This window comes from Grammomys surdaster, unplaced genomic scaffold, assembly GCF_004785775.1.
Source record: "Grammomys surdaster isolate TR1022 unplaced genomic scaffold, NIH_TR_1.0 354, whole genome shotgun sequence".
NCBI lineage: Eukaryota > Metazoa > Chordata > Mammalia > Rodentia > Muridae > Grammomys > Grammomys surdaster.
Genome location: NW_021604773.1, coordinates 860,674 through 880,351, shown reverse-complemented (window position 1 = coordinate 880,351; position 19,678 = coordinate 860,674). Strand labels below are relative to the sequence as shown.

The 19,678-nt window shown below is 49.0% G+C and overlaps 1 protein-coding gene across 4 annotated transcripts; it reads right to left on the bottom strand.

Moving 5' to 3' along the window:
• Positions 1-1,242: 1,242 nt before the first annotated feature.
• LOC114631236 (carcinoembryonic antigen-related cell adhesion molecule 3-like) lies at positions 1,243-18,333 on the bottom strand. Of its 4 annotated transcripts, XM_028779543.1 has the most exons (5): positions 18,103-18,333; positions 7,860-8,039; positions 7,636-7,752; positions 3,459-3,818; positions 1,243-2,121 (listed from the first exon to the last, which is right to left on the bottom strand). In XM_028779543.1, exons 4-5 carry the CDS (start codon positions 3,751-3,753, stop codon positions 1,838-1,840), a joined length of 579 nt encoding a protein of 192 aa, XP_028635376.1. In that variant the 5' UTR covers positions 3,754-3,818; positions 7,636-7,752; positions 7,860-8,039; positions 18,103-18,333; the 3' UTR covers positions 1,243-1,837. The 4 variants fall into 4 exon arrangements, 2 of the variants coding, with proteins under 2 accessions (XP_028635376.1, XP_028635378.1); XR_003712929.1 differs by lacking the exon at positions 1,243-2,121 and having other exon boundaries at positions 3,791-3,818; positions 7,673-7,752; XM_028779545.1 differs by lacking the exons at positions 7,636-7,752; positions 7,860-8,039; positions 18,103-18,333 and adding an exon at positions 5,464-7,058.
• Between the last annotated feature and the right edge of the window lie 1,345 nt (positions 18,334-19,678).

Here is a 19,678-nt window from a genome sequence, read left to right as displayed (position 1 = left end):
CACCCTATATTTTATGATCAGAGTGGTAACGTATGACATGACTACGAATAAAGACGCCGTACTGTGCTTCCCACATAGACTGCGCTGTGTCTGTGGTCTCCCAAACTCTGAGCTTTCACACAAAGTTGATGATTCAACAGCTCACACAGCCTTCCTGCTAACTGTGCAAGTTGATGCACGCCCAGCGTCACCATGCATGGACAAACATGTGTCCTGAGTTTTCCCGGATGGATCATCCATGGAGCCCGTAAGATTAACTCGGAACCGAGCTTGACGACACCTGGTCACCTAAGGGACATACTCTTGGTAGACTTTCCTTGTTTTCACATTGGCTAAGTGTACTGAGAGAAGCTGGGTGTGGAGAGGATGGAGTGCCTGGTGAGAATGGGTTAATCTTACAGTGTACGCACTCAGAAGCGGTTCATATACTTGCATAGCAGAACACCTTCAAGCTCAATTCTACCCCTCTCCCGTGGATGGGACACAGACCTCAGTAGAGTAAATGCACCAATGCCAGCCTTGGTACAGGGTGAGGAAGCATGGGGAGATTAGACTTGCCTGTCCAGGCTGGCACATTGGTACCTCCTCCTCAACAGGGCTGGTGAATTACTTACTCCTCATGTCTCACATGGCAGGGCGATGGGTCCTCTCCCCCCAGGGAGGCATCTTGGAGGCTGTATCTGTGCCTTGAATGTCTCAAGCAACAAAGGGGAAATAGCAATCACTCTGCACTCACTGTGTCCTGAGCTGACAGGATGCTGCTGCTGACAGGGACAGCTTCACTCAGGCTGCAACTGCTATGGGACCCTCGTGTTGCTTCAGTTGCTCATGGTTTGTACCCTGGTCGTGAGTCCTCTGCCTCTCAGCAAAGCTAATCCCAAGGCTGAAAGGACACAACCCGGGTCTTTTGATATCTGTGTGTCTCTATAGGAATCCCAGGGAGTTGCAGATGAATTTAAGACTAAAAGTCAAATAGACAGGGGCTGGAGAGATGTCTCAGCAGTTAAGCAGATGTCTGGCTACTCTTCCAGATGACCGGGGTTCAATTTTCAGCACCCTCATGTCAGCTGACACCTGTCTGTGACTCCAGCTCCAGGGCTTCTGACACCCTCACACAGACACACAGGCAGGCGAAACACCAACGAATGTAAAATAAAAATAAAATTATAAAAAAAATGATCAAATAGACTATCATCTGGTGGTAGATAGTAGGCAAGAATGTAAGATAACCAGCAAAGATGAATCAGTTGTACCAAGGATGTCCTTTAATGTCCGTTAATCCAGCAGGATGCCACCAGCCAGGTGGCTTGAGAGAACAGAATCATGCTTTGTATCATGCTAACAAAAAAGACAAACACTACGTACGTAGAGGCAGAAGTGGGCTGACAGCTGTCAGGGGTGAGGGAAACAGAATATGCTTAGAAATGGTTTGGAAAGGTGTCTGGGCGGCATCGGTGTGAGGCATCAGAAATGACTGGGGCATGCGAGAGGATGATGTGTGTGTGCAAACACCATTTTCAACAGGGGACTCAGAACATCCAGAAATTTGGGGGTGCCTGGAATCAGTTCTCCATGGATCTGGAGGACTGGCCATATTTGACTCAGAACCTAAGCCCATGATTGTAATCCCTTCGTAGCTTTGCTTACTCTGCTGATTTTTCTTGAGACTGGTCAAACTTTGTAACCCTGGCTGGTTCAAACTCACGTTCCTGCTGACTCGCATTTTATCCTGAGATGACAGGTCTCCATCACCACGCTGACTGTCTTGGTTTTTTCCCCAGAACTTTTCTTCACTTTTAGTATCACTGACAAAGAGTTCCCCACCCCAGTGGCGAGCTCACTCGCTAGTCACAGCCATTTGGAGTGGGAGACTCATCTTAGAGCTGTACCCATTGGAGACCTCACACTGGTACTCCCCAGAGTCCTCCCTCCTGGCTGGGTCTATGCTGAGTCTGCTGTTTTTCTGGTACAGAGTCATCCTGTCATTGAAATACAGGCTCTGGTGATTGAACAGCCAACGGATAGAGAGTCCGGGATCTTCTGAGAGGCACGTGAGGGTCACAGAACCATCTTCTGTTACTGTGGTACTGTCTGCTTGGAGGGTGGGCTGTGCCACGGGCTCTGTGAAGGAACAGAGGAGGGACTGAATGATGGCGGCTCACCCTCAGATCCCAACAAGCCCTCTGTGGTCCACAGACATCTAGTATGGCCTCCAGACCAAGACTGTAGACAGACATGTGCTCCTTCAGATCTGCCAACCATGGTCTATATGGCCCTAATTCAGCCACTGTGTTTCCTGTGTTTCTGTTTCTATAAAATAGAGCACTTGGCCAGGCAGTAGTGGTGCATGCCTTTAATCCCAGCACAGAGGCAGAGAGGCTGAGAAGCAGAGAGGCAGAGGCAGGCAGCTCTCTGTGAGTTCGAGGCCAGCCTGGTCTACAGAGTGAGTTCTAGGATAGCTAGAGTTACATAGAAAAACCCTGTCTTGAAAAACCAAACCAATAATAATAATAATAATAATAATAATAGCCGGGCAGTGGTGGCGCACGCCTTTAATCCCAGCACTTGGGAGGCAGAGGCAGGCGGATTTCTGAGTTTGAGGCCAGCCTGGTCTATGCAGTGAGTTCCAGGACAGCCAGAACTACACAGAGAAATCCTGTCTTGAAAAAAAAACCTAATAATAATAATAATAATAATAATAATGGCACACGATAAATGATCATTGCCATGTCTGTAAGGTAACCTTAAATGTGAACAAGGACTTGCGCTTTAGAGATGGGGCGGCTCAGAATGTCAGAGTCTATTACTCTGCCTACAAGGGACAGTTGACTGGGCTGGACCCCTGAGGACAAGCAGTTGCCAGGAGGACCTATAGCCTCATGAGCCCCTCAAATCAGTTGGCTCACAGCATGGGCACCTGTCCATCTGGGCTCTCCACGCTGAAACTCAGGAGAAGAATGTGTCCGGGTGACCTAACCTGACTGTGGTCCGCCAGACAGTGCGTAGGCTGGTTCCTCCTGATAGGAGACACGTAAGCAATAAAGCCTCGGTCCCGATCATCTCTCAGAAGACGTGAAGGTCCCCAGGTTCCCCTGGACTAGAAGCTCATGCAGAGATCTGGAGTCAGGACTTCCTTGTGGCCACCTTACTGTGAGGACCCCATGGTTTCCTCAGCCAAACCCTGCCGGGACCCCAAGAGTCTTTCTCAGGGCCACGGTCGTGGTGAAGCCCCACCACTCAGACTGAATTACATAGAGTGCACCCTCTTCTCTGGGAGTGGAGTCAGGGAAATTGTAGATTTTCCTCCCCCGTGTATGTCCTGCACTAAATGCTCAAACTCCAGCGAGGAGGCACGCGCAGAAGGAGATGGGCATAGCTGATGCCTGGTGGTCCTGTACGGTAAAATGGAATGAGCCTCACCCCCAGCCCTAGCACCCAGAGGTCACGCAACCACTTACCGCGTACTTCCAGATGCACGTGTGTTAACTCGCTTTCCATTTCTGTGTTAAATGTTAGTAAGGTGTAGACTCCGCTGTCGGCCTGGGTGACATTTCTGATCAGCAGGGATCCACTGTAGAATACGGTTTTCCTACCACTGTGCTGAGGCATCTTCGAACTTTCGTTAGTGGGTGTTAAGTACCGCGCGACTTCATAGCTCTTGGTCGGACCTCTCTGTTTGTACCAGTAAAACGCCTGGACATTCAGCGGCATTTCGTGCACAAACAGAACGGAGTTTCCGCCTTCGGCAACCATGGGTGGCACTAACTCAATAGTGAGCTCAGCAGCGGCGGGTGCATTCCAGCAGGTTAAGAGGGAGGCTAGGAAGAACGAGAGAAAAATCCATCAATATCGGGACCTTAGTGTTTGATGAGATGAACCGCAAGTCCTGAGCAGGTCGGAGTGTTCATCTCTTAGCCTAGGTGTGGAAGGAGGGTGTGCCTCTCTTACTCGTGCAGGGGAACTTCGGCATCTACATTCCCCGGTCCTCTGAAGTTGGAGTGGCTGCCTTTGTATGGATCTCTCTCTTCCCACGTCTGCAGGGTTCCCGCTCACTGCGCTCACATTCCCGCAAGAGTACACTTGGGGTTGGGGATGCCTTCCCTGACCTTCTCCTCCAGAGACTCTGGGTCATCACTACCAAATGTTGCTCTTTTCTCTGTATTTGCAGTCAACCCCTTGCTGTATCTTCTAAAAGCTCTCGGAGCCCCTGTCTGTCTTCCAGATCATGAGATCTTTGTGAGGACAGGGGCTAGGGGAAGGCCTTGTGTCTGAGAAAGACTCAGACTTCTGTGGAAGAATGAATGAATGAATGAATGAATGAATGAATGAATGAATGAATGAATTGTAGGGCTGGGGGTATCTAGGGGCTCTCTCTCTCTCTCTCTCTCTCTCTCTCTCTCTCTCTCTGTTGTGGGGGAGGGGAAGGTGTGAGCCGATAGCTACCTCCCTGTCTCCCATAGCTGCCCTTCCAGTAGATTCTGGGCTCCCTGAAGCTGTGTGAGGAGAGAGACAGCCTGTTTCAGTTCCTCAGACAATGTCCTTCCTAGGTGTCCCAATTCCTAAGGGTGACAGGCACCTGGGCACATGCAGCCTCCAACTTCACAGGGTTAAGGCATCCCCTGCTCACTCACTGAAGGCACCTAAGGCAGCCTTCCTCCACAGCTCCCCCGTGGCTTCCTCACTTCCCCACAGCAAGGATCCCGCTTTCCTGCTTTCCTCTTCCCAACCACACACAGCCGTCCTCTCCAGCACTGCATAAATCCTGTGGCCTCAAAGAGAGACCCTTGTCCGAGTCCTGGATCACAGCTCACTTCTCTCTTCTCACCAACAGAATCTCTCCAGGGCTGCCTCCTTCTTTGTCCCAACATTTTCTCTGTGCCCTGCTGCCAGCTCTTCCCCCTCACAGGGAGGAGACTTCCAGGCCTCTGTAGACTCTCAGGTCCTCCTCCATCATCCCCCCACCCCCATTGCCTGTCCACCTCTTCTGTGTCAGAAGCCCCAGCACAGCCCTGTGCCCTGTTCTCCCTCCCACAATGCACTCCTGCTTGGAGACTCCAAGCACACCCACAGCTCAGCATCAAGGCCCTGACTCCCATTCCAGAGCCCCTGATGGGCACAAACACACAAGCCTGGATCTGACCCAGGACATTTGTGGTCCTCTGGGTACTGTGCTCTGGGCAATCTCTGGTGCAGAGCAAACTCCCATTATTACCATGGCCACCCCTGTGGGGACTCCAACAGTCAGGGTACAGCCATGTACCCTGTGGGCACTGGTGACTAACTTTAAATAGAGAGAGACATGGCTTTTCCTCCCCTCTGAACACCCCTTGTTCCCTGAGAGCATCCATCTGAGCAGCCTGGGTCCCTCCCTGTGTCCTCTGCTCTCAGCCTGAAGCAGAGTCTCCTCCCAGGGTCCCTTCCTGTCAGAGCGCCCCACCACCACCACTCCAGGCCTGGCCTCACCTGTGAGCAGGAGCCCTTTGCAGAGAAGCAGAGAAGGGGACTCCATGGTCTCTGCTCCCATGTGTGCTGTCCTGGTGTCCGAGGGTCCTTCCCTCTTATTTCCCCTGTCCTTACCCCAGGGTCATCTTCCAGAGTCACATGGGCTGTGTGCAGGGAATCTGCCTGAGGCCATGCGCTGTGTCAACTGTTCTTGCTGGGAGACTGTCCCTTCTTCCTTTCTCTCCCCCCACCCCACCTGTCTGTAAACCTATTCTTTAAGTTTTTTTTAAAATAATGCATTCAAAAAATCTTACATTATAAATAATGGTTGAAGGCCCTCAGGTATTAAGAAAAGTCATGACTGGATGACATCATTTTCTTCTCTCCTCCCAGACGCTATTTTAATCCCACCGTTTTGATTTTATTGGGTCTCCATGGCCTGCATGTCCGCCATTTGCCCTACTTCTGAAGTTCTGCAGTGACCTCCACATTTCTCTACAGTGTTTGCAGCTGGGAACAACCACTAGGTTAGGAAATGAGCCCTGACCATCCTACTCCAAAACCCCTTGCCCATTACTCCCCCTGCCTGTGACACAGGAGAGGGCAACTGTTCCAGATTCCCATCATTCTCTGCAAAATCGTGGTTTTATTTATGTTTAATTTTGACAGCCCAGGCATCTCTCTGATTGACATCCAGACCTCAAGCCCCACCAGTCCCTAGGGCTCTGGTTCATGTGACTTCTAGCTGTGCAGGTCTCTAGGGTCACACTGGGGAATCTTGGCGGATCCCCAAGCTGGCAGCCCCCACTTCTTCCTGTGTGATAATTGGTCAGCTGTTCGTTCATCTGTCCTGGAGCAGGTGACAGGCAGATATGAGGTAAGGTGGGGTTGGAAGATGGCTGTCCCAAAGAAGCCTGCTTCCCGGTTTTGGCTTTCGAAGCTACAGTTCACCTTCTTAAGCACTGGGAAGGCCTTGTCTAGTTACCTGCACCCACAAAGAAACCCCAGTTCCTGAGACCCTCCCTTGTGCTCTGATCTAGATTGGACACATTGGTCATGAGCATGGGGATCCTGGCCTTGCCCTTAGGTCATACAAGACAAGAAAGAGTCACTGTAGCCAGAAGGGGCCATCTGACTCAGCCTGATGGACATCTGATGCTAGAATAGGAAAGGACAGCAGTTAGTAAGTAGAGAAAAATGTTTCTCTTTTGACCACCATGAGTCTGATTCCCAAGTCTCCCAGTGCTTTAACACTAATTATTCATTCACATGGGTTATTTTGCATTTACTTTTGGTTGACCTTAGTAAGCCTGGAACTCGTTATACATTCCCAACACAAGAATCCTCCTGCCTCAGTCTCCTAAGTGTTGAGACTACACACATGCAAAAACTGAGGTGCCACTTGATAGTTGTGTAGCCTTGACTTATAAAAAACCTCTAAGGTCTTGGTCAGGACTATTTAGCTAAAGATGTCTAATATGCTTTTAAAACATAAAAAGAAGCCAGCATGCACTCCTTTGATCACAGTACTCAGGAGGCAGAAGCAGGCAGATCTAGTGAGTTCGAGGCCACCCTAGTCTACACAAAGGAACTGTGGGATAGCCAGGGCTACAAAAAGAAACCCTATCTTAGAAAACAAAATATATATTATATATTATAACGTGTTATATTATAATGTGTATAAAATGCATATTGTACCTGGAAGCATTCTGAAGCACTTAAGAAATATATATGTATTTTAATTTTATTTATTAGTTTATTAGTTTTTCAAGACAGGGTTTCTCTGTGTAGCCCTGGCTGTCCTGAATTCATTCTGTAGACCAAACTACCCTTGAATTCACAGAGATCCCTCTGCCTCTGCTTCCCAAGCGCTGGGATTCAAGGTGTGCACCACCACAGCCAGGCCTGACTATAGTATCTCCCCTTTGTTTTTGTTTGCGAGAGACTCGATCTCTGGCTGCCCATTCGGGCTGGTATACGCAGCTGAGGATGGCCTGGGCCTTCTGGCCCTCATGCCTCCAGCTCCCCAGTGCTAGGATGTCAGGGAGGTGCAGCAGCACTTCTGGAAGATGCTGTGCTGGAATCTGACCCAGGGCATGCTAGGCAAGCACTCTGCCTGCTACACAGCATCCTTAGCCCAGAGTAGACTTTCATTACAGACTGAGGCACAAGCCAGCACTGCAGGGAACTCACAGCCACCCTGAAACCTTCCGCAGGAAGATGGACACACATCCTATTTCCAGGATTCGGATTACGTCATCCTGTAGACATGAAATGTCACACTCTGTTGACACAACTGCTCCTGGGTGCCTGGAACAGAACTTTAATTAGTGACACTAGTGACCGTAGATAAGTTCTGTTACACAGTCATCACACACTTAGTCCCTTCCTAGCCCTGGGAGACATCTGTCACCTACCTGCTGGGTGTGGATTCTATTTTCAGGACACCTGGATGATCAGTTGAGTTTCTATGACAGTCCTTTGGTATTGACAGACCCAGGCCATGACTCAGCAGAGCATCTTTGGAGTGACCTGATCTCCCAGGGCACAGTACGCTTCTCAGCCTTGCTGCTCACTGTGTGGTGTGGAGGACTGAACTGCAAAGAGAGAGAAGGGAGAGGCATGGGAGGTAGACACTGGAGGGGACAGAGCAGAGTCTTAGACACCAACAGTCTATGTGGTTCTGGAGGGAGCTCCTGCCTGGGAGGAGGCTGAGCTCAGAGGAAGACAGCAGAGCTGGGAGCACAGCATGGAGCACAGGAGTAGGGCTGAACCTGAAGCTCTTCTCCACAGAGGGAGGACTGAGGAGGCAGCAGAGACCTGGAAATCCCCCCTCTCTCTTTCCCTTTCTCCTTCCCTCCCTCTCTTCCAACAAATGTCACCCTTGATGACAAGGGCTTCTCCTCACAGTGTCATAAATAAGAAAGCTAGCAGTGTGGGTGTGGGATCCCTGTACCCATCACAGTAGGCAAGGAGACAGTCGGGTGAGGTCAGAATGAAGTTCAGGTCAGCCACAAGTAGTTAGGCAGTGCTGGGACAAACTTCTGGAGTCTGACACTGGGTGGTTTTAGCCATATTTAATTAAGCACAGCACGATTTGGGGGAAATCGTTTCCTGATGACGATCAGCTCGACCCCAAGGGTACAACACAGCTCAAGGCATGTTGACTTTGAGACTCTACAGAGTCCATATCCCTTCTTCCATGAACATGGGTTCTGTTGACTTACAGACAATGCTCAAGATGAGGGCCTGTGGAGGATGGCTGAGGTAAACACAATTCCTGTCCCAAAGATAAGACAGAGGTCACTTGGGCTGTTGTAGAGTACAAGTGCCAACTGTCACGAGGATGCTGGGACAGACTAAGAAGCAATGCTCAAGATGTAGGGGAAAGCCAGGGATACACAGACATGATATTCCGGGAGACTCAGGTGCAGTCGGCCTTACAGATAGCTAGAGATGAGCAGGTTGTAAACGACAGCCTTTCCCTGAGTTCCTGGAGGAAGATAGCAAACATCTCCTTCCACTGAAGCCTGAGTGTTTAACTTTGCTGGCTTCTCCAAGGCTTCCCTGTGTGCACAGGGACCTCTTACCCTCTACAGGTGGGAGGTCCTCACAGGAAGCTGAAACAGCTCCCTCAGCAGGGTTTGTTGAGATAAAGGGTCTGAGGCCATGATGGGGCCTGGAGTGTAGGAACAGCAGGAAGTGGCAGAATCTGGACATGCCAGGGGCTCAAGGGAAGGACAGGCTTTTGTTTAAACCCTGGAGAAGAGCTTCACCATGATGAAAATGATGGGGGCTTGGGGGAGGGAAGAGAGAGGAAGGAAGGGATGAAGGGATGGAGGGAAGGCCACAGAATCTCTTCAGACAGCAGCCTTCAGCTCAGGACCAAATCCCTGAGCATTGTCTCCCTAAGAGTTCTGGACCGATTCCCAGGACAAAGGGAAGGTTCTATTGCTTCTGTTCTGTTAGCATGGTGGGAAGTTTCAATCTCCTGACTTAGTTCAGCACAGCGTAAGGAGCACCGAAGAACAAGGTCCCACAGACAGAGCTGTCAACTTCAGTTTGCCTCTCCCCCTTAGCTGCAGGGAGCATGAGCTGGCTGAGGCTCTGGGATGTGTCCTAAAGGTGCAGGCCTGTGTGCTGACGAACAGCTGTGGAGCTTATTATCTGACTGTGGGTGAGAAGACGGAGCTCAGAGTCTAGCTGGGTCACCCTCAGAGACCAGGAACCTGAGAGGAGACCCGGGGTTTCTGTCTGCAGCCTGAGAGAAGACACGGGAAACAGGCTCAGCAGCGGGCAGCCCTCAGCGATCGGGAAATAGTAAAAGTGGGTGGGTGGAGGGGAGGGAAAGCTAGGTTGTTCCCAAAAGTTTTGGCCGCTTTATTCTGATGACTGATGTTTGCAAGTATGACAGTGCGACTTTCCAAGAAACAACATAGAGGGGTGGGACAGAGAAATGATCTATGGATCGTACTACTTGGTTCAAAGTCTGAGGACTTGAATTCAGTCCTCAAATCCACACTGTAAGGAAGTGCTGAGTATTGCAAGTTGGCCTCTGCCTTCTACATCAGTATTGCAGAATACACATGCATGCGTACCCACACACAGACAGCAGACACACACACACACACACACAGAGAGAGAGAGAGAGAGAGAGAGAGAGAGAGAGAGAGAGAGAGAAATGAAACCATGTTTTTTTTGTTTTTGTTTGTTTGTTTGTTTGTTTGTTTGAGACAGGGTTTCTCTGTGTAGCCCTGGCTGCCCTGGAACTCTGTAGACCAGGCTGGCCTCGAACTCTCGAACTCAGAAATCCTCCTGCCTCTGCCTCCCAAGTGCTGGGATTAAAGGTGTGTGCCATCACTGCCCGGCCAAACCATGTTATTAAAGGGTCATTACTTAAAACCGCAGGACTTGTGATTGCACCCAGGACATGTAGGGTCCTGGGACACTTACTTACTTACTGATTGATTGATTGATTTTTATCTGAGTTCTTTCCAGGTGCTGTGCCTTCCACAAAGATCAGACCAGTTTCTGTCCTCCTGAAGCCCCAGGTCTAACAAGCCGTAACACCATCAAGGGCATTTATAAGTGAAGCCAAGAGTTTACTTGAACAACAGAACAGAGATTAAAAGAGAGAAAGTCAAGAGCCAGGGTCTGGAGAGAAAGAGCCAAGGAGGCCCCTCCAAGGACTGTGAGTGTGAGCGTGGGTCTCAGGACAGTGAGTGGTGAGTCAGGCAGAGTCCCAAGGAGAGAGATCATATAAGGGAAATGACAGGTTCTGGGGGCAGCCAGAGAATGGAGGCCATGTTGCTTTCTTCATCTAGTAAGATGAATGCCCTCAGCTGCTCTCCCAGGCTCAGTTCAGTGCATACCTTATCAGGACACAGGGCTCCTACCTTCTCACCCAAGACAGGGGTTTGGTCTGTTGCTGTGTATTGTAATGCTAAATACTGGCCCCCAATCTCTGGTTGCCCCCAGGAGGAGATCCTCTGGCACACCAAGTGATACGTTGTAACCTTGCTTCTTAATTTAAAACTACTAGTTAAATAAAGATGCCTACAGCCTGTAGCAGGTCAGAAGAGAGGTAGGCAGGGGTTTGGTCCCCAGGCTTGGGGTCTGAGGTAGAGACCACAAAGAAGGGAGGAGGGAGGAAAAGGAGGAGGAGGAAGTTGCCATGGGGTAGTTGGATTGTGAGCACATGGCCAAGAGGGCTGGCCTGTTGGAGTGGGAATGTACCAGGCAGAACATGGCAAGTGATATCTCTGGGTTACTGACAGGGCAGTAGACCAGTTATAGTAGAGGGTTGATATCTGCCTAGCTCCAGTGTTTTAAAAGCTTATTATAAATATAAAGGTTTTGTGTCTTTTATTTGGGAACTAAATGATCTAAGGGTGGGGTAGAAACCTCCAAATAATATTACCACAACACAAAGTCTCAATACTGATGGATTTCTCTATTTCTAGCCTGTTAGATTCTTCCCACCTCTGCATAATTCCTACCAATCAGTGCTGCCACATGGCCCTAATCTGCCAAAGAATCATCAAGTCTTGTCCTGGTGTAAGACTCTGACGAGCCCTAGCTACCAGGGACCCCTGAATGAACCACACAGAGCCAGAGATTGATGCAAAGGCAAGAGGAGTTTACTGTTCCAGCATGCTCAGCTCGTCCTGCACCCAAAAGGAAAGGTGAGGACCCCGGGCAGTCTGGCGGGCCAGTTTTTATACAGTTTTCAGGAGTAAAATAGAGCAACAGCCACTAGGTACAATGTGATTGGCAGAACAGTGTGACTTTTAAACTGAGTGATCCTAAGTTTGTCTGCCCTGAGGAAGGTGTTTACATGCTCTGAGCTTCTCTTATCTGCAGGTGGTCAACTGTGGTCTTCCTGAGGAATATGATGACCCAGCCTCTCCCTTCTGGAGGGGAGGGGTACCTACATGCTCTAAGGACTTCTCCTTTCTGGGAAGGGAGGGGGACTGGTGGAATATTCCAAAGGCTCTGAGCTAACCTCTTCACTGGTACAAAGAGATCATTGCAGGCATCAGTCACGAAAATGCATAATGTGTACTAGCCGTTGACTTCCATAGGCTAGGGCCTAAACACAGAGGTAGAGAGACAATACACTCTGGACAATCCCTGTCTTTACACTGGATTCCACACCCTATGAAGTCTAGGTATCTATGTTGTAAACAAATGGAACACATATGTTCACCCATGTACACAGTGACCTCTGGGTACTGGGTGGCTGTGGTAGGTAACTCAACCCAAGGACACCAAACTGAGCATAAATTCTCAGAGTTTCACCTTGAACATGGCCCTGAGAGAGTCTTTGGGTGTCAGGCAGGGCCTGGCTGAGGAATCCGTGGCATCTTCACAGAGAGGTGAGCACCAGGAAGCCCTGGCTTCACAGCTTACCCCAGGGTAGACCCCAAGTGACTCTGGGGAGATTGTCTCCAGGGTTGAAGACTGACTTCGAGTTATAGTTGAGAAAGAACAAAGCTTTATTTGCTACCCATGTCTTGTAGCATGTGGACCCAGCCATGTACTACCATGACAATTATGTTTATGCTAAGTCACCCAGCTTCTTCTCGGTCTTGGGGTGGGAGTGGGGCAGGCAGAGTGGACAAGTGACCATCCAGGCAATAAGCCAACTGTCCTGATGGGCATTGAGAGTCCACAGGAAAGTCAGGGTTCTCAGGAAAGGAGCAGAGGACACAGGTTCTCCTGACAAGTTCTCGTCTCCTGGGGTCTGATCCCAAGAAGGAAGACAGTAACAGACTCTGCGGATTTGGACAGAGCCCTGGACAGACACTGCAGTTCTCCATATCGATCACCAGGGGGCGATATCAGGACACAACACTCAGGATGTATTTTTCTGAGGTCAGACACTTTAGTCCCTGTGCTAGCAGAGCTCGAGTTCCTTCCTTCAAGCCTGCTCTAACCTCCCAGCAGCTCTCTATGTCTAACCACACCATTGTGTCAGGGGACGGTGAACAGTCCCCTTCCTCCTGGCGTCTCTCATGGGAAAAGTCATTGTGACTCTAGGGGAATTATCTAGGCAAAGGCCATCCCAGAATAGCCAAGGAGGACATGAACCCAGGCACAGGTTAGCCACTGGAAGCTGGAAGTTTTCCTTAAAGATATCTCAGAATGATGGAACCACCATTCTTTTCTCCGGGACTCAGGTCGCATCCTCCCACATACCCAGAAAAATCCAGACACAACTGCTGTTGGACCCTTCTTCTGGATTGGAATCCTGAATGGTCACACTAGTGGAAATGGGTTGGTCCTCCTCAACAAGAGTCAACTGATCCCTGAACAGCCCTCAGAGATCTCAGTCACATCCTTGTGGGTCTGAGTCCGCATCCCACACCACCGCCGGGGCGGGTGATGGGTTATTAGGTAAGCATGGAAACACCGCTCCGGGTGGAAAGCACAGTCTGAGATGTGGGAAGAAGTCAGAGCTGGTTTGGGGTCCTAGACCTTCGACGAGGCCAGGGCCGTAGGACTCTTGGATATCCAGGGGCTGCTGGGAGTCGCAGAAGAGCCTAGAGCAGAGGAGGGCGGAACTCGAGGGTTAGGGACAGCGTCTAGCCTGGGGCTGGGGAAAGGGGAGCCCTGGCTTGTCCCAGCAGTGATTGTTCTTAGCTTGGTGGAGGCAGCCTGGACTGTAAGGAATCAAACAGGTTTAGAGAGGTTTGGAAATGGACATTGGTAATGGTGATACAACATGCCATTCACCTGTACACCTCAAAATAGACCAAGTGATAAATGTTGTGTGATTGTTCATCTGTCCTCCCTCCCTCCCTCCCTCCCTCCCTCCCTCCCTTCCTTCCCTTCTTCTTCCTCTTCCTCCTCCTTTTCTCCTCTTCTTTCTCTCTCTCTCTCTCTTTTTTCTTTCTTTCAACGGGTCTCATTCACTATGTAGCTCTGGTTGACCTGGAACTCACTATGTAGATCAGGCTCGTCCCAAACTTACAGTGATTCACATTCTTCTACCTTCCAAGTGCTGAGATGAAAGGCATGCTCCACCAGGATTGGCTATAATACTAAACAATAATTCATACATCACCCACACACATATTTCTCAACACACCAAAATGCTGAGGTTCGGTCTGACGCTATGAACTGTAATGCTAAATTCTTTATTCTAAGGTCTAGTTGCCTCAAGAGGAGTGAATCCTCACGTATGCCAGCTTTTGTTGTGCAAACCTTGCTCCTTAATTTAAAACTATTTGTTGAATGAAGATGCCTACAGTCTGTAGCAGGGCAGAAGAGAGGTGGGCAGGGTTTCAGTTTCCAGGGTTGGGGTCTGAGGCAGAGACAGGGAGGGGAGAGGAGGAGAAAGGAAGAAGGTACCGTGGGGTAGGTGGATCGTCAGTGCATGGCCAGCCAGTTGGAGTAGGTGCGGCCCACATACAACATGGCAAGTGATATCTCAGGGTTATTAACAAGGAAATAGACAAAATATCATAGAGTGTTGATATTTGCTCAGCTCTAATACTTTAAGGCTTATTATAAATATAAAGGTTTCGTGTTTTTTATTTGGGAGCTAAATGATCTAAGGTGAAGTAGGAAGCCCCAAATAGTATTTTCTGTAACACCAGAATATTGTCCACTTATTTTTACGTTTATGGTTGTTTTGCCTCCTGCATGTCTGTGTTCCGTGTGCATGTAGTACCTGTAGAAGCCAGAAGAGGGCGTCAGATCCCCCTGGAAGTCACAGACTCCAGCTGTAAGCTGCCGCGGGGAGACTGAGAATTGAACCTGGGTCCTCTGGAAGAGAAGCCAGTGCCACTGAGCCATCTCTCCAGCCCCAGAACTATTGTTAGGAGAGGAAAAAATGAACCCTGAGCAAGGTCATACTGTAAGTGTTAGTTTATAGTATTATTCAGTATAAGCAACTCAGTCCAGTTGGGCTTTTATGTGCCAGCATTTTACAGCCATTAAACACACTGTAGGTCAAACCATCAAAAACCACGTTGTGTCTTTAGTGAAATGTGGGCAGGCCCTGTCACTATTCGTTACTTCTCAAGGATGATTGGATGGTAGGCAGCGCTGGTGTTACGTACCAGAGATGACTGAGTTCATGAGGGCTGTCTATCTCTATGCAAACATTACACCCATTTTAACCAGGGACTCAGGACATCCAGAGTTCAGGAACTCCTGAAATCAGTTGCCTATGGATTGTGAAGGTTGACTATATTTGATTCAGTACCCAGGCTCTTAACCTCTTCATTAATCTAATCTAATTATCTAATTTAGTCATTCATTCATTAATCTAATTCTATTGATATGTTATTTTTTTGGAGGCTGGAAGCAGGGTCTCCTTTTGTAGCCTCAGCCGCCCCGTACCACCATCCCTCCTGACTCACATTTTATCCTGGGGTGGAGTCTCTGTCTTACAGGTTTGTGTCACCACACTGGCTGTCCTGGTGTCGTCAGTGATGATTTTCTCCCTAGGACTTTTTCTCCATTTTTTCATATCATTGACAAAGAGATCCCCCACTGTGGCACATGAAGAAAGGCAGGGTCACTCACTCACTGGTCACAGACATTCAGACTGGGAGACCTGGCACGGCCATATCCACTGGAAATGGTGAAAGTCATAAAGCCAGCACAGCTGCTTGACACAGTTTCAGCAATGCTAATCGGACTGGTACAATCTCTGTCCTTTATCTCTAATTTTTGGGTTTTGGTCTCTGCGCGCTGCATTCTTTTTTTTTTTTTTTTTTTTGTTTTGTTTTTTTCGAGACAGGGTTTCTCTGTATATCCCTGGCTCTCCTGGAACTCACTCTGTAGACCAGGCTGGCCTCGAACTCTCGAACTCAGAAATCCGCCTGCCTCTGCCTCCCAAGTGCTGGGATTAAAGGTGTGCGCCACCACCACCCGGCATGCGTGCTGCATTCTTGGGGACTTCCTGCATTATGATTCAATTTATGTCTTTTCCTGAGAAAAAATTATACCTGAGGTTTTTTTTTTTGTTTTTGTTTATTTTTTGGTTTTTGTTTTTTTGTTTTTTTGGAAAATCTTAAAATTAACTTTATCTTTCCACTCTTTGGAAGTTTCCTTATGCCCTGGAGATCAGAAAGTTCAGATAAACACATCACTCGATGAGGCAATCATTCCTCCAGGAGTCCTTTTGGGGTATCTAACCTTGAGCTAACTCAGACAGTATAATTGATGTCTGATGCAGGGCAGACAGAGACAACTGACAAACCCTGACTGGTCGGGAGAATGGGTTGCTGATCAAGGTCCTTTTTAAACATAGTTTAGAGCTCTGTAAAATGTAATTTTAAAGATACATACAGGGTACAGCTCTGGAGGAATAGAATCAGTAAATACGATCGATTGACTAAAATAAACTTTTTCTAGCATAGATGATGAAATACAGTAAAAGAAGTTAGGTGTTAGTATTTGCTGTTCATAAAAAGACAATTCAGATGTTTTCTGTTTGACTGGAGTGCTTTAAAACTACAGCCTAGGAGGCTGGAGAGATGGCGCAGTGGTTAAGAGCACTGGCTGCTCTTCCAAAGATCCTGAGTTCAATTCCCAGCAACCACATGGTGGCTCACAACCACCTGTAATAGGATCCCATGTCCTCCCCCTTCTGGTGTGTCTGAAGGCAGCTACAGTGTACTCATATAAAATACATACATACATACATACATACATACATACATCTTTTTAAAATCCTATAGCCTAAAATCAGCCTGTCATATAATAAATGTGCTTTGGAGAAGACATTCTTTAGACTCTTAGTGTGATAGTGTGATTAAAAAAAAAAATCTGTTCTGTTTGTATTTTCTACTGGGGTCTAAACTTGTATCCCTGGACATGTAATGAAAAATCAAACACATAATGGATAATCATTAGTCTGTCTTTGTTCTGTGAAGCCTGTTTAAATAAAGATGCACCGGGTTGCTAGGCAGTCTGAGCTGAGAAGAGATCTGTTTTCTGGTCAGTCAGAGTTGCTGCATTCCCCTGAACACCACCGCCTGCCTCACTTACCCCTTCCTGACTCCTTATCTCCTCTGTTCTGCAGGGAGTGGGCGCGCTGGCAAGAATGACCCTCTGTTGTGAAAGAGCCCTCACAGTGGAGACCTCACACTGGTACTCCCTCCTGGCCTGACCTATGCTGAGTCTGCTGTTTCCTTGGGACAGAGTCATCCTCTCATTGAAATACAGGCCCTGGCGCTCGCAGAGCCAGGAGATGGAGAGTCCAGGGTTTGCCGAGAGGCAGGTGGGGACCAGGGAGCACTCTGTTGGGTTAATATGGCATTGTCGGCTGGGAGGGAAGGCCTAACACAGTCTCCATGAAGAAACAGAAATGGAGATGAAGTTAAAGTAGTTCACCATCAGATCTCGACCGACTGCAACCGATCTGCTTCCTATGGCCGGTGTGGCCCTGCTTCAGCCACTGCGTTTTGTGTATTTGTTTCCCTGTAGTAGAATGTATGGTAAATGGTCATTGTAGGAGAGGCTTAAATGTGATCACTGAGCAGCCTCCAGCAAATCAGCTGTGTGTTACCATAGAATTTCCTGGACTGGACCCCTGAAGGCAAGGGAGGGGACTGTCTGTCTCCCTTGTTCCTGGCCTTGGAGACTCTGGCCTCACCTCTGACATCACCTAAGCCCAGCGGAATAAGTGGCTAGCACCTGTGCAACTGTATCCTCTACACTCAGTCTGTGGAAGGAGATGCCTAAGTGACCTAGCTTACATGTGTCTGTCTGGGAACTTAGACATGGAAGAAAGCCTTGCTCCCTGTCAGTTCTAACAGGAGGTCGGAAATCCAGCCCCAGAGGAAAACTTCTCAGGGCTACTTGGAGGGGATTTTGGGACAGAGGTCTGGAGCTTCTAGCTTCCTGGTGCTTGCCTCACTTTGAAGATCCTGTGGCTTCCTGAGCTAGACCCTGCCTGACACCCACAGACTCTCTCAGTGCCGTGTTCATGGTCCCAGGCTGACATCCTTGGGCTGAGTTTACCCAGCACAGGCCCTCCTCGCTCGGCTTGTGAAATGAGCTGTAAGATTCTGTTGTGTCTTGCGCTAAATGCTCAAAACCCAGATTGGAGACACAAAGCGGAGGTGAGCACAATACAGGCCCGACAGCCCTGTGTGTATAGAGTGGCATGAACCCCACCCGTACCCAAAGGTCACTCACTGTTTATGTGGAGATTCACATATATGCTTCAGTTGTAAGGGTCTTTCGGTGTAGAAGGGTGTTGGGTGTAGAAGGATGTACGGTGGCGAGACGCAGGCGTGCGTTTGAGTGAAGTTCCACAGCAGCAGTCACCCATTGGGGTATACGGTTCCTCTGCTGTTTGAATTAAAGGCTAACTGTAGGCTTACAGACAATTCCGCTAGGCTCCGCCTAACAGCTACCTAGCAACAGCTTGCGTCATCGCCTACCCCCTCCAAGCCAGGTGCAGCAGCAGCATAGAAGAGGACTGATGGCTACCCCAGCCCTCTCCCCTCCCCTCCCCTCCCCTCCGCTCCCCTCCCCTCCCCTCCCTCCCCCCTCTCAGGTTTCCGGCAGGCATCTCTTTCTCGCTTCCTCTGTTTCTCTCATTCTCCCTCCCCCGCACCCCTTTCTCTGCCTCTACCCTTTTCCAGGTTCCCGCCCCCTTCCCCCTCAATAAATCTTTATACTAGGTCTGTATATCCGCCGCCGCCGCCGCATTACACCGCTTTCTATCACATAACACTAACAAATATCGTGCAGCTTCACAGCTCTTCACTGGAACTTCCTGTATATGCCAGTAAAACACTTGAACATTGTTCGTCAGATTATTCGAAAGCAGGAGGACATGTGCCCTTAATAGCAACCGCGGGTGGCTCTGCTTCAGTAGTGAGTGACTGGGCAGTGGTAGGAGACTGGCAGCTGGTTAAAATGACGCTGGGACAGAAGAGAGAACGATCCACCAGCATTGGGCCGTTTGTCTTTGGTGGGAAGATGGGGACCTATGTCTTCATGGTGTCTTCATGGTTCACCCCCTCCCACTGTCCTCGGATCTCTGCACACACATAGTGTTTGAGGGGAGCGAAGCCTTCACTGACCGTATCTTCTAGTCCCTGGGTCTTCATGTTCAGTTTATTTATTTATTTGGTACATATGATGCATGCATGTATATCTGTGCACCGCATGCATGCCTGATGCCTGTGGCGGTCAGAAGAGGGTGTCTCGTCCCTTGGAATATAAGTTACAGATGTTTGTGAGTTACCACGTTCATGCTGGGAGTTGAACCTGAGTCCTCTTAACTTCTGGACCATCTCTCCAAACCTTCCGTTCTTTTCTTACTCTAGCCTCTCTGTGCTTCTGGTCAACCTCTGACTGCACCATCCAGCTGCTCTCACTTGCTTTGGTTGTCTTCCAGACCCCAAATTAAGGTCACTTTAAGAAACAGGAGCTGGTCCAACACTTTTGGTAGCCTCTGCCTGAAAAGGGCCCAGTTACCTGCTCATGGAGGAGTGGATACATGAATAAAGAAGTGAACAGAACACGTGTGAATGAGTGTGCCAGCCTCCTAGGTGCCTAAGGTTTATTTAAGAGCTTCATAGGTTTGGAGCTAACAAGAGTGCTTCATACTCTAGGTTGATTTAAGCTTTTTCTAGATTAACTTATGACTCTGTGTGCGAGTGTGTGTGTGTGGTGGCTGGGTTATATGTGTGTGTGTGTTGTTTGGTTTGAGTGTGTATGTGTGTGTGGTGTCTGGGTTGACTTGTGTGTGTGTGTGTGT